Here is a 14443-nt window from a genome sequence, read left to right on the forward strand (position 1 = left end):
AAATTAGATTTATTGTTGTTTTAAAATTTAGTTGTTTTTCTAGGTTGATCAGTTTAGATTTGTTTGATAAAAACTTACTGAAAAACCAAGATGACTAACAAAATCATAATTAATAGACCAAAATAAAAAATTAAAGGATCACGAAATCTATATAAAAAAAGTCAAAACAAATAATTTAACCTATTATTATTATTATTAAATCCAATATGTAATTAATCCTAAGACTACATCATGTGATGTGTGGACGACGATTCACTCACGTGTGTGATAACGTCTCGTAGTCGTAGCCAGTGTTGCCCGCACCAGCGCAGCTTCAAAAGCAACGCGGAGGACAGCGCAAACCCCACTTTCACTTTACCCACGAACGGACATCAATATTTTATATTATTGGATTGATCACGTATTTTTAGAAATTATATCAAATCATGAATGAATAATAAAAAAAATATTTTAATTGTTAATTAAAATGCGTAGGCACATGATTCGCTTAATTAATTAAAACTCTAAAACTTGCAAACGCAGTCAGTCAGCGGTTACATAGTTGCTTTGCAATACGTTTCTGTTGCAATACGCTTCTGCTGTTGGAATTTGTTTGGACCAGGTTGGTATCAAGCAAATTGATTCATTGATCTCAAGAGCTAAATCTATTTTTTTTTTTTATATCTCTTCTGACTTTATTTATTTTGTGGATAGTGATATAAATTGAAGTTTTGGATCGTATGGCTTCGTCTCTGTTACTGGCGGTGGTTTTTGTGTTTGATCTCATTGCTTTTGCTCTCGCCGTTGCTGCTGAGCAGAGGAGGAGTACTGTCAGTCTCTCTCTCTCTCTCTCATACACACATCAACTTTTGCTGTTAATTTTTTGTAGATATGCATTATTTTTTTTATCACATACCATATGAATAGGAAAAACAAAAGGTAGTTATAATATCTAATCCAAAAAGTTTAAATTTAGTTATTGTGAAAAATCTTTTGAAATGGGAATGTTTGGTTAAATTTTTCAACAAATACTTGCAAGAAAATAAAAGTTGAATTGATTTTGCAATGACTATTAGTCTTCTGATATAAGACCTTAACTATTTTGAAATGTCTCTTAAACTTCTCCACCAACAGATATAAACTTACAATTGTGGAGGGTTTAAGGGGTTTGAGAAGTTAAAGAACTGGGTTCAGATTCTGACGGGGAGAAAATAATAACCTGACAACTAATATATTAAATGTTGCGCTTATATCGGTCGAGAATCTTATAACTAGAAGCTAAAATAGTAAGTTCATTTTGTTTAATGAATAGCAATTTTTAAATGTTTAGGAATTGTAAGGTGTGTAGTCTGGCTAATTTATAATCAGAAGCTGGATATCCGATTATACTGATAAAAGGACAAAACTTAAACCTTTTCAAATCGTCTAGCTAGAATGCTGCAGCCAACATGAGAATAGAATCTGTTTCAACTGTTGTAGCATGGAATTAACGAGCAAATCGGCGGACACAATCATGACATAACGGTTAAGACTTAGAAAGTTGGTTAACATTCATGGAGAATTATAACCTCTGTAGTACCGACACCTGATCAAATGTGTGTCTCAGGACGCGTGTCAGTGTCCAACACCGACGTATTAATTTATTTTTTCAAATTGTTATCTGTGTCGACGTGTCCGAGTCAGCATTTGTGCTTCATAAATTATAACAGTGAGATTAAATTACCAAGTATAGATGACCAGCAAGGCTCAGATAATTCACACCGGTTGCTATTGTACATGCACGTAGTCATGGAGAGGAGTAATTAGTGCACAGAAAACAGAAACTGATCTAGTCATATTATTACTAATATATTAGTATTACACTATTACTAATATACACAATCTTTCAAAGAGGTATTTGGAAGGGATTATTTAGGCTTATCCCGTGACATAAATACTTACACAAGTATTTGAAAGAGTTTATACAAATATTTTATGATATCTTCACCAATTGTTTCAACTTATCTTAGTAAGCTGCTCTAATACAGTATAAGGAAACAGTTTATGCAGAGCTTTCCTTACCTTCTTTTATTTCCATTAGCCCCAAATTGTATTTTTATAGTTGATTTTCTTTTCAATGCACATATTCAAAAGAAAGTAGCTCATTGACTGTATGGCTTATGACATAAGCTCTCCTATGATAAACTCTTATTGAATAACCTTCCACTACATCTTTTCACCCTTATATTCAAATATTTAATTCTTCAAAAACATGTCATAGAGGACCATTGGTTTGTTATTGATTTTACAAACTCTTATAGCTTGAATAGTACTGCTCAAATTGAAGGGGAAATTTTATCGCACAACTGTAAGACCGACGATGTTGTATGAGACGAAGTGTTGAGCGGTAAAAAACCAACATGAGGATCAAATAAGTGTAGAGATGCGAATGTTGCATTGGGTGTGTGGAAAAACTATATGAGATAGGATTAGAAGTGACAAGCTTAGGTAGTTTGAGCATGTGCAGAGAAGACCTTTGGATTCTATAGTAATGAGAGTAGATCAAACAGAGGATAGTCAAATTTCTAGAGGCAAAGAAAGATCTAGAAAAACATTAGTGAAACTATTATGAAAGATCTAGAGATTAATGAGCTGAAAAATAGATATGTTATATAATAGAATATTATGACGTCGTTTGATCCATGTAGCCAATCCTATTTAATAAGATAAGGCTTGATTGTTGTTGTTGCTATTGCTTGCATGGTTTTTGTAAGAGATTATGGGCGAGTCCATGTAGTGAAATAACTTGTAGGACACTAGGAGAGCTACTTACATCTATGGTCATCCGTGAACTGAGCTATTTGGGAACTATTCTAGCTTGACTCATAAAATATTCAATGAAGCTCATTTTCTAAACTAAACAAACAAACTTAGTTTTGAGATTAGACTTGTACTGCATACAAATAAGTCGAACTCAAACTTTACCGAAACTAAACAAACTTAGTTTTGAGATTAGACTTGTACTCCATACAAATGAGTCAAACTCAAACTTTATTGGCAAAGTCAAGTATTCACCTATAATATAAATAATTAAATCCTGATTATGGTTTTAAATTGCGGTCCACAACTGTAATTGTGGTTGCAATGTCATAAATTTTAAAGTCTTTGCAACTGCTTGCAGCTGCAATTGTGGCCGCATCAGTCGCATTTGTCTACATTTTTTCACAATATAAAGGTTTGCAACAATTTAAAACTATGATCATGGTATCTGGGTTGTTATGGTAATGAATCCTAAACACTTGGATATGCACGTTCTATAACATGTAGCTATACCTGAGAAAAAATATCCCTTTTGTTTAGTCTTTTAGTAGGAAAAGTTTGTACGAACTGCCTATTCAATGAATTTCTAAAACGGTATCTTACTTTTTCTTTGTACGAGGAACTCAAAATGTATAGCGGAGGATTTTGGATTGGAAGGTTTCGAATGAGTATGACTTTGGCAAATACTTCAAGTTGTATCCCATTTTATAATACCCTAAAAATAAAATAAAATAAATAAAATAAATAAAATAAATAAAAATAAATAAAAATATTAATCATAACTATCCTCCTCTTCTATTATTCAAAAAATTCTCTCAAACAAAATGAGAAACTTTCCTTCCCTTACCTTCCTTCGTTTCCATTCCTTTCTCCTCCATTAAACCAAACAGCCGGATTTGTTTGGGTGGAGGATTTTAAAAATTAAATAAACTATAAAATATTTCAAAGAATGAATCAAGTGCAAGTAAAATGTTACATGATCATATATCTTGTAACATTTCAATATATGGCAGTTGAACCAGCCTTTAAGCTTAGTGTTCCCTCCTGATTAAGTCCTAAATTGTGCTTTCAAAAAAGAGAAAGCAGAGCTTTGTGATTGTTGTCTGACAATGACATTACCATCATCATCAGATAGATGACGGAAGAGCTAATTGGATTCTGCATTGAATGGACAAGTTGCATTGCATTGCATTCAGTAATTCCAGGTGAACAAAGTTAATGTAGTGTTGAATTATGTTCACAAGTCACATTAATAATTATTGTGCCTTTAATTGAGTAGATGGGTCCTCCCTAGAACATGATCTAGAATCCAGTCTCTTCATTGTACAGTACACTATTTCCTATTAGGACAACATTTTCCTGCATAGTAATAAAACAAATATTTACAATGTTGAAAACTTGAAATGGGTTTATATCTCAAATCAAATATGTACTAATTATTTGTTGTTCTTCTAACAGGCCAATTTAGCCCAAAATAATGAAGGTATAAAGTATTGCCAATATGATTCTGACATTGCCACCGGCCTAGGTGTTGGGTCCCTCTTTATCCTGGTTGCCAGTCAAATGATCATTATGATTGTAACGAAATGCCTGTGCTGTGGGAAAGCCATGAGTCCTAGCGGATCCAGATCATGGGCAATTTGTTTATTCATCACTACCTGGTATGTGTTACTTCTTTAATTACTTTGCTCTACATTGTTTTTATTTATTTTTAATTTCACAGACATTTAGACCCCTATAGTTTAAGGACAAAGATGCTACTATATTTTAAATTTTATTTCTGTTTAAAAATATATATTTTTCTTTGACAAAAATTTGATGAACAAGAAACACAACAAAACATAGTTAAAATATAGAATAGTGACAATAAACATTTCCTCTAATAAACTTTTTAAAAATTGAACTAAACATTAAAGCGGCAAGACTTTTGGTCAGGGTTCAACTGAGACAAAATGGTGATCAAACTGCTCAAATAACCGAAACTTAGACAATATTGGTTCATAGTTCAAATGATTAAACCATTCGGTTCGAGTTTTAAAATACAAGACCAAATTGATGTTTTCCAATTGTTGATATTGTGTCATGTTGATTATTCAGGTTGACATTTATTATTGCTGCTTCATGCCTACTAGCTGGTTCTGTGAGGAATGCTTATCACACAAAGTATCGAGATATATTGGGAGAGAGAGCTCCTTCATGTCAAACGTTGAGGAAAGGAGTCTTTGGAGCTGGAGCTGCCTTCATTGTTCTTACAGGCATAGTCTCTGAACTTTATTATGTTAGTTTTTCAAAAGCTAATCATGGTGGGGTCCCTCCCTATGCTCGAGACTCAGGTGTGTCTATGAGCAATTTGTAAATTAATGTAACATTGTAATGTATCTCAATTAGGACTTGGGAGTTTATTTACCATATAAGTTGGCTTTCATGAATGTGATGATGTGAGAGTCTAGTTGTTGTAATTATGAAGCTCCGTTTAGACTATGGTCTCTATATTTGGATTCCTTTTGACTCTTAAATCATGTCACTATAGGTAGTGTCCCATTGCTTTGCGAGTCTCATTTATATGTCCTCCCCCACCTAAGAGGGTAGGGTGGTTTGTATTTCGTTTCTCTTTGACTTTTAATCATGTCACAGTAGCTAGTGGCCCCAATCCGGGTCATGCTAGTGTGCCGACATCTAGGAATCACAATCCATAGCATTCGGATAAGTTTTAGAGCTTACTATTTTGAATCCTCCTCATTTTCTTCAAATTATAAACTCTACTTTTTACCTAAGATACCTCATATACTGTGATTTTGTAAACTCATTGTGAATCATGTGTATTTAATTATAGGATGGAAATTTTATGCAAAATAGTTACTAGATTTTCAAACAGGTGGAGTTAGTATTTTGGAATTTTTCAAATTTCAAGATACTTTTTTATTTTTGTTTAATATAAAATTCTAAGATTAAAATTTGAATTATCTAATTTTGATGCGACGATCTCTCTAACTTACTGATTGTATGATTGCACTGGCTTATGACTGCACACAAACTAGATACATTGTTGGTGCAATCACAAATCACAAAACATAAGATATTAGAATTGTGACTCAACACAAACTAGATCCATTGTTGGTGCAATCATAAAACTTAAAGATATTAGAATTCTAGTTCACGTGAAATTATGTGATTGATTACATGTAAATGTAAGAATTGATTTAAATAATAAATTAGAGTTGAAAATTAATTTTTGGAGTCCAGATCAGTTTTACTAAAATAAAACATTCATAATATATGCAAGTTAACTTTGCAAATTCAGATTCACTTTTACCTCTTCAACTTGAAACTAAACCGCAGAGTTTTTATATAAATGTTACACATGTGTTTGTGTTTGGATATGAAATCACATTGACTAAAAGAACTATGTAAGTCATCTTATTTACAAAGAGTTTAATGTCTATTATTTAATTCAATGTAGAACTCTTATTCAAACATAAAACACCAACAATATCACCTCAACTCCTCAAATTTGAATCCCTCTATTTATCTAGATATATTCTTTATTAGTAATTTTCTTTTATTTACATACAATTACATTGGAGTGCGTTTATCGATCTATTATCATATTTTAATACAATTTTCACCCTAAAAACCAAAAACTCTAATTTATAATTCGAACTCAGTGCGAGTTTCTACGATAAAAGAGTCGATCACACCAAATTTTCAAACACATGTTAAATATTGTTACTTAAGTTGAAGGAATTCTATTTCCTAAAACTTCCCACGTATATAAATAATTATAAATAGTAATGACAACTTCTAAACACATTCCTACACGAGCTGAAGTGGTCCATGCAAATCTTTTACTTTGTTCAATGCCGATGTAGGGATTTTTTTCTTTCAGTTATGGCTAATAGTAATTATTATTATTATTATTATAAGAACAACAACGGAAAGCATGGTAAGAAGTTGATAAAAATAAAACAATTTAAGATTTTTTATAAAAATGTTAAATGCATTTCAATATATTTGCACACATTAATTGGTCAATTTGCCGTAATTTTACAAAGCTCCATTACTGGGCTTAGCCCTGTTGGTGACACTAAGCATATCTTTGTTTTCATGTTCAATTTGCCATCCATAGGTTGTTCTCCACTTTACCAATTTTTAGCTTCAATAATATTACAGTAGAAAGTGGTTCGCACGCTAGAAAACAATTGCCAACGTGTATACAAACCAACAACCTTAAGTATATTTCAATTTTAGAGGACTTCAAAATTAATTTTGAGGTAGTAAAGTTAATTTTGGCATATTTAGATGTTATGAATAAAATTAGTTATGTCTTAAGAATTATTTTAATTTAAAATTAGAGTTTGTAGCTTTTGAGTGAATTTAAATATATTTAAATACAAGTCACTTCATATTTAACTTACTTTTAATTAAAATTAATTTACTCAGAATCAATTTTTATACTAAATTAACACACACAATGACGATAAGTCTATTTCTGAAACTAGGGTAGAGTACCCCACCAGGCACAGTCATTTTAAAACTTGAATTCACAAAAGTCACATTTAAAACACATTAGGACCCAAGAATTATGTCCACATCACAAATACAAACAACTAGTATAGTGTATGTTTAGATTCAGGGGCTAAACCTCTGTTTTCTATGAGGTAGTCTTGCCTACTCTAAATAATATTATTTTTTGCATTATGTAAGTATAGTTTTATGTTTAATTACTGCAATAATTTATATTTATCTACCCTAAATACATTTATTAGTAAAAAAAATTAAGAGAAACATAAAAAAATAAATAAAAATGTTATATCTATTTGTATGGTTTAGACACTTTTATTCTCTACTTGAACTTCAAATAAAATATTTTTTAACAATAAAAATGTCAAGACATAATACATAAATAAATTTGATGTTAAATTTTTTAAAAATATTTTAATTGTTAAAATTAAAAAAATTACCAATTATCATGGATTGAATTACATATAAATTTGACTCCTAAAAATATCACAATACGTTACTTTTATAAATAGTTATTGTTGATTTTTATTTTCTTTATTGCAATTTTAATTTACATTTTCTATAAAATATAAAGATTACTATGAATTTTTTCACTCATCAGTTAAATTTAATAATATTAATTTTAAAATATAAATTTTATTTTTTCTTTATATATTTGGCTCTCAATAAAATTTGACTAGCTTCACCAATGTGAATTTAATGAAAACAAATTAACCTATTTAGTATGAATTAAACCTGTTTCCATGACTGCATGTATTAACAAAGTGAGTGACGGCGTGATTCAGATCTCTAATTCGATAATTTTTATATTTTAAAAAATAAAAAAAATATTTAAAATTAAGACCATCTTATTAAGATCAAATGATCACATAGTTATTAACCGCATGAATTCTTATAATAAGTGACAATAACAAGAAATTCAAATTCTTATAAATTATAGGTATAATAATATATAAGAAACAGTAACGTATTGTTAACATTTAACTCCGTATGAAATAGAGTGGGTGTTGTGCTATATATATAATAAATTAAAGAGCAGAAACGCATGCGTATGAATGTGATGAAGATGATTGTGGCTATTGGTTGTTATGGTAGGATTTGAGTCCTCACATGCATAAAGTACAAAGCTGATAGTGTTTACCAATTGCCTGCAATTATTCAAATGAAAGTTTTTAATTTATTTCTCAGTGGGGAAACTTTGTGACTAAAAAGAGCTCTACTATTGTATTGGTCCATGGCTCTTCCGTCTTCAATAAAGAAGAAACGACAATCACAAAACAATACTTTCAATATATGGTGTGGTCCAATATACCGTACACTATACATATTCACTATTCTATTCAATTTCAATTGGAATCAATATCACATACAAATGACCTGCCAAAATTTGTTAAATTCAGAGTTTAACTAATTTTTTTTATTTTTCACAACATCTTTTGAAATGCTACATTTATTTTCATGTTTTCTGCCCACTTTATTACAGACCAACAAAAAGAAAAACATAATTATACGGATTTTTAGATCAACTTATCAGTTTTTTTTACTCATAAACTAATATAAATATAATTAACGAAAATAAATATGTAAAATAGATTTGTAAATTAGATTTTTACTAGTTTACCTCATATTAAAATTAAAAAAAATATAGTATATGTATTTAATAATGCAAAAAATTTAACTCGATAATAAACAAAATATTGACATGAACAAAATTAAACTATCAAAGAAGAAAAAATATTGTGATAAAAAAAAAACTTTATTTAAAATTGTTTGCAAATTCGTCCAAGTTTATTGTGAATCAAGCAAACTAGATTTTATTCTTAAGTGTACAATTGATATCTATAGCTGGTAGGATTCCACGAATTAACTTGCTATATTAACCAACATAAATCTGGAGACAAATAATATCAATATACAACCATAATAGTTTGAATCCCAAGATCAAGGATCATCTCAAGAAGTGGTGCAGGTGGTGATTGAGAAGCAATACAATCCTTGTGACAATATCATTCCCAACATATAAACATATCCACAAGAATGTTCCATCACATTCCTGTCTCTATAAGAAAACACTCAGAAAACTTTAAAAAGAAATCCCTATATATATTTAGAAATAATGCTAGACTAGTTGCATAAACTAACATACCAATTTATTAGAGATTTAGAGAAAATAATAGAGAGATAAACAAATAGGCAAACTGAGTGGATTACAGCTAATTGGGACCCTTTTGCTTAAAGCTGAAGCTGAAACTAAAACATGACAGCTCCAATCCAAATACTGTTGTTTGATAAGAATTACATATGCAGAAAAAACCAGCACCAAATAATACTATGCCCCATATGGAAAACCAAAACACTTACTTATCTGTATGAAACACAAAAACATCCCAATTAAATTAAATTAAATAGCTAATTAATCTATGGACAATAACACATAACACATGTATTTGTTATGGTTTTAAATTGCAGTCTGCAATCGTAATTACAGTCGTAATATATACGACTACAATATTGATTGGCTAAATGTGCAACATAAAAATGTGTAGCGTAACCTCAACCGCAACTGCAATTTAAAACCATGCATAGCGCATGTCATTGGTGTTACTCGTTTTTCTCTTTAGTATCAAGGTTTGATATCAGAATCATCCCAAGGATCCTTTAAATCAGTTGATACTAATGAATCAATGTCTTCCCAATTCCAATACTTTGAAGTTTCCATTCCAGCAGTTGTAGTTCCTGGTAATGACATCTCCCATGGCTTTGTGCTTGGAACTATACTGTTGATGGTTGGTTCTTCCATTGTTTTAAACTCCTCACCATAGTAATAAACATTGGAAGAAGGACAAGTGGTAGTGTCAAAAGAACTTGATGTTGAAAAAGGGAAGAGTAAGCTTTGATTTTGAGGAAGAATAGGATAAGTTGAACAACTAGTACTAGTAAAAATTCCATTACCAATACCAAAATCTTTGCTTTCTAATAAGTCTCTAGTATTCATCAAACTCTGTTGTAGAAACAAAGATGGTGGATGAATAAGAGCTTGATAGAGAGATGAAGGAATATTATTACTTTTTTGATCACTAATTCCAAGAGGGGTTTGAATAGTCATGTTGCTATTCAAACCATTACCATTCATATTTGAAATTGAGGGGGTGCAAATAGCATTAGTTGCTGTTGTTGTGGTTTTGGTGGTGGAAGAAGTAATTGGTGTGTTTGATTTTTTGACCCTTTTATTTTTTCTGCCACCACCAACAGGAACATTGCGTAAAGTTCCACCTTTAGTCCAGTGTCTTTTACAAGCTCTGCAGAAATGGCGAGGCTGAGACTTGTTGTAGTTGTTGTAGTAACAAAATTTGGTGTTTGTTGATTCACATCTTGGACACTTCAAAACCTGTTCTGTTTGTTGTTGTTGTTGTTGTTGTTGATGATGTTTTCTCATCATGTGATGAGGTTTTGGTAGCTCTAAGTCTTGAGATTCCAATAAGTTCTGTTTCCAATTATCAAGTCCACTGCTAGAAACCTGTTTAGAACTCAAACCCATATATATAATTCAACTCTTCAAAAACACTAATTAATCAGATCAAACTGTGATAAGAAGGAGAAGAGGATGAGATTGAAAAGGGTATGCAATTTGGAGTGATATTTTTTAAATGGGCAAAGAAAGTGAGAAGAAGTGAGCATGAGCATGTCTTTTATCTATAAGATGTCTATTTCTGATATTGCCTATTTATGATCTTATCTATCTGTTAAAATAAAAGGACAAATAATTGTAAGCAAAAATTAATTGAGGTTGTGTGTGGTGAAAGGTTTTGATTATTGTTTGTGGGGGTGTAATGTAATGTATAGCTGACGGCGCAATCCTATAAAATTTATTGCATACTATGGTTCTAACAACCTAGGAGTTCTTTCTTCTACCACAAGTATATTCTAGAAATTATAAAATAAATTAAATAACTTAATTTTAGTTTGAATTTAACTATAAAAATATAGCAGTGTTAAATTTTTTAAGGAAAAGTTTTGTCGTTGATTGTGGTTTAATTGGACTCAAAAATAAAAAATAAAAAAGAAAGAGAGAGAAACTTAACCCCTAAGGTGAAGGTGAGTGGTTGACACATGGAAGGTTGAAGACCAGTGATAGTGGTGTATATGTTTGGGTTGTAAAATGGACGTAGATGTTGCATGATGCTATTTTGTGGTATGCTATTATAATTTGATTAGAAGGGGCCACCAATAGAAATACAAAGTTGACAAGGAAATTAGAGAGAAGGTATTTAGGCAAGTACATTATGGTTCATATTGGCTAATTTTGTTTTTCTAAATGGATTGTCGACATTAGGTTAGTTAGGGGTAAGGGAGAGGGGGTGGTAATTGTGGGGCCAATGATTTTTAGCAACAAGGTTAAAAACACTTGCTAGGCACATCATCACAAGTGGATCATTTCTAATTGCCGAATAATAATATCAATAATAAAATCAGCTGCTATTAGAGATGATCCATATTTATTAATAAGCTACGTAATATTTAAAAGTTAATAAATAATTCTTTATTCTGAAATAAAATATAAATAAAAAATAATTAAAAATGTGATCTACTTAATTAAAAATTAAAATTAAATACATTAACTTTTTAGTTATTATTTTTTGTTTATATTTTATTTTAGAGAAGTAAAGAATATCGAGATTTTAAGAGTATTCGAGAAATACAGTTATATAAAACTTTTTTAAATTTATAGAGACACTAATTTTTTTTTAATATATATATATATATAACTAACAAACTCATTTGTTATGCTAAGGTATTTATTAAAAATTATATTGTCATGTAAAGAAATGATTCTCAATCTAAATTATATTGAATTAAATAAATTAATTTTTGTTGATCTAACTATCACTTATAAAAAAATATTTCATTGTAATTTAAATTTTATCACTTTCACATCACCTAAAATTTCATGGACGGTCTTAAAAGAGGTGGTGGTTAGTTATTACTATATTCTCTTATGTCATGTGATTAGATGTAACCAAATTGGTTTGGGTATATCTATTTGATGCATGCACGTGTTATATAATTAAGTTTAAAGTCTATGGATGTGTGATTAATTAATATTTGTTCTAAGCATCCTTAAATATATTGGCTAGAGCTTATGTGGGTTGTGGCCCACATAGAACATAGATGATGTGTTAAAAATTATGATTGAATTTAAGAAAGAGAAAAATAATTAAAGAAAAAAATAAATTTTAAAATAATTATTTAAAAAATTATTTTTACAATTAGAATATGATGCATTATTATATAATGTTATTAATATAACTAACCTAACAATTTTCATCTAATTATATGTATTTTTAACTACTTCTAATAGAATGATTAATTGAAGTTGTAGTAATTATTTTGATGTGTGAAGGACAACTACCAACACAACGCTTGATGGTCAGAGACAGCATAAGATTTATTACCATTACCAATCAAACAATTTGACCCTTAAAAATGCCTTGAAAACAGAGGCAGGGGAATTATTGTAGAAATCTTTTTACAATGATTTGTAATAAACTTTTTGAATTTTGTACCCAAAAAGAAAGCCTTAAGCTTACCATTTTTTTATAAGTAGGATATATTCTCATGTGTAATGTGAAGGCTAATTCTTCGAATTAAGTATAAGACTATATATAAACGACAAAGATCTCGTTTAAAAAATTTAACACAATTTTATTCTCAAGGCTCAAATTCGACCTAAATCGAATTATAATCCCATACCTGATATCTTGTTAGAATGATCAGTGAATAGTTGATGGTCATGTATAGAATTTTGGAATAATAGGTGATTAGAGAAGAAAGAAAGATATGAAAAATGATGACGTGTTGATACATTTGACAGACTGTGTTTATATACACAGTTGTAGTACATATGAAATCCTAGAATTATGCTAGGACTAATTACAATAATAAACATATAGGAAAGAAACGGTCATGACAGCTATATACATGCTGTGACTATATCAATAGCAATTAATATGAATAACTGTTATAATGCCATTGATATTGAGATTAATATGGAGTTATTAGAATCATAACTTTCTCTAACTCCCCTTCTCAAACTGATGGTGACATCGTCACCCCAAGTTTGTCTCTCATCATGTTGAACCTTGTGTGTGTGAGAGGTTTGGTAAAGCAATCTGCAATTTGATCTGCTGTGGGCACGTAGGCTATTGTGACTTGATCTTGAAGTAATTGATCACGTATATAGTGGACATCTATTTCAATATGTTTGGATCGAGCATGCATCACTGGATTGGATGCTAGTGCCTTGGCACTCAAGTTATCACACCATAAAACTGGTTTCTTGGACATAGGAAGTTTTAGCTCACCTAATAGCGATCTAATCCAAGCTACTTCAGCTGCTAGGTCAGCCAACGCTCTGTATTCTGCCTCAGTACTTGATCTTGACACCACTCTTTGTTTTCTCGAGGCCCATGAGATTAATGTCTCACCAAGGAACACACACTGTCTTGCCATGGATTTCCTATCATCTATGCTAGTAGCCCAATTTGCATCAGAGAATCCAACAATATCAAGATCAGTTGAGGACTTGATATGAAGACATAAATTTGTTGTTCCATGGAGATATCTTAATATCCTTTTTATTCCTTGCCAATGATCTATGGTTGGGGAACTCATAAATTGGTTGAGTTTGTTGACCGAGAACGCTATGTCTGGCCTAGTGTTGATTAGGTACTGTAATGCACCTATTGCTTGTCTGTATAGTGTAGGGTTGGCCATAAGTTCTCCTTCAGCAGTTAGTTGTTTCCCTGTTGCCATTGGTGTGGGACAGGATGTGGCTTTTTCCATATTGAACCTTTTGAGCAAGTCTCTAATGTACTTTGTTTGTTTCAGGTACATTCCACCAGTATCTCTGTGTACTTCAATTCCCAGGAAGTAGTGTAGAGGACCTAGGTCTTTAAGAGAGAAAACAGTGTTTAGTTGAGTGATGAAGGTCTCTAGGAACTTTTTGTTGCTCCCTGTTACTATTATGTCATCAACATATATGAGGAGAAGTGTGATATGGTCAGTTCCTCTAACGACAAACAGTGATAAATCACTCTTGGTGTTTTGAAATCCCCATTTTAGTAGAGTACCCTTCAACTTGTCG

At 30.9% G+C, this 14443-nt stretch overlaps 2 protein-coding genes across 2 annotated transcripts; one reads left to right on the plus strand and one right to left on the minus strand.

Annotated features, from left to right (window-relative positions):
* The first annotated feature begins 415 nt into the window (after nt 1–415).
* LOC101489977 (uncharacterized) lies at nt 416–5294 on the plus strand. The gene is made up of 4 exons (XM_004504954.4): nt 416–601; nt 694–809; nt 4237–4439; nt 4876–5294. The coding sequence occupies exons 2-4, from the start codon at nt 720–722 to the stop codon at nt 5132–5134; spliced, it is 552 nt and encodes a 183-aa protein (XP_004505011.1). The 5' UTR covers nt 416–601; nt 694–719; the 3' UTR covers nt 5135–5294.
* Nucleotides 5295–9275: 3981 nt separating this feature from the next.
* Nucleotides 9276–11169, minus strand: LOC101490311 (uncharacterized). Its single transcript, XM_004504955.4, has one exon. The coding sequence runs from the start codon at nt 10835–10837 to the stop codon at nt 9923–9925; it is 915 nt and encodes a 304-aa protein (XP_004505012.1). The 5' UTR covers nt 10838–11169; the 3' UTR covers nt 9276–9922.
* Nucleotides 11170–14443: the final 3274 nt, after the last annotated feature.

This window comes from Cicer arietinum, chromosome 6 (assembly GCF_000331145.2).
Source record: "Cicer arietinum cultivar CDC Frontier isolate Library 1 chromosome 6, Cicar.CDCFrontier_v2.0, whole genome shotgun sequence".
NCBI classification, from domain to species: domain Eukaryota; kingdom Viridiplantae; phylum Streptophyta; class Magnoliopsida; order Fabales; family Fabaceae; genus Cicer; species Cicer arietinum.

Excerpts from the sequence above, each read along its gene's own strand:
- LOC101489977 (XM_004504954.4), top strand. The coding sequence starts at position 720 with ATGGCTTCGTCTCTGTTACTGGCGGTGGTTTTTGTGTTTGATCTCATT. Across the intron at positions 810-4,236 it reads CTGAGCAGAGGAGGAGTACT|GCCAATTTAGCCCAAAATAA; the intron begins GTCAGTCTCTCT and ends TTCTTCTAACAG. Across the intron at positions 4,440-4,875 it reads TGTTTATTCATCACTACCTG|GTTGACATTTATTATTGCTG; the intron begins GTATGTGTTACT and ends TTGATTATTCAG.
- LOC101490311 (XM_004504955.4), bottom strand. The coding sequence starts at position 10,837 with ATGGGTTTGAGTTCTAAACAGGTTTCTAGCAGTGGACTTGATAATTGG.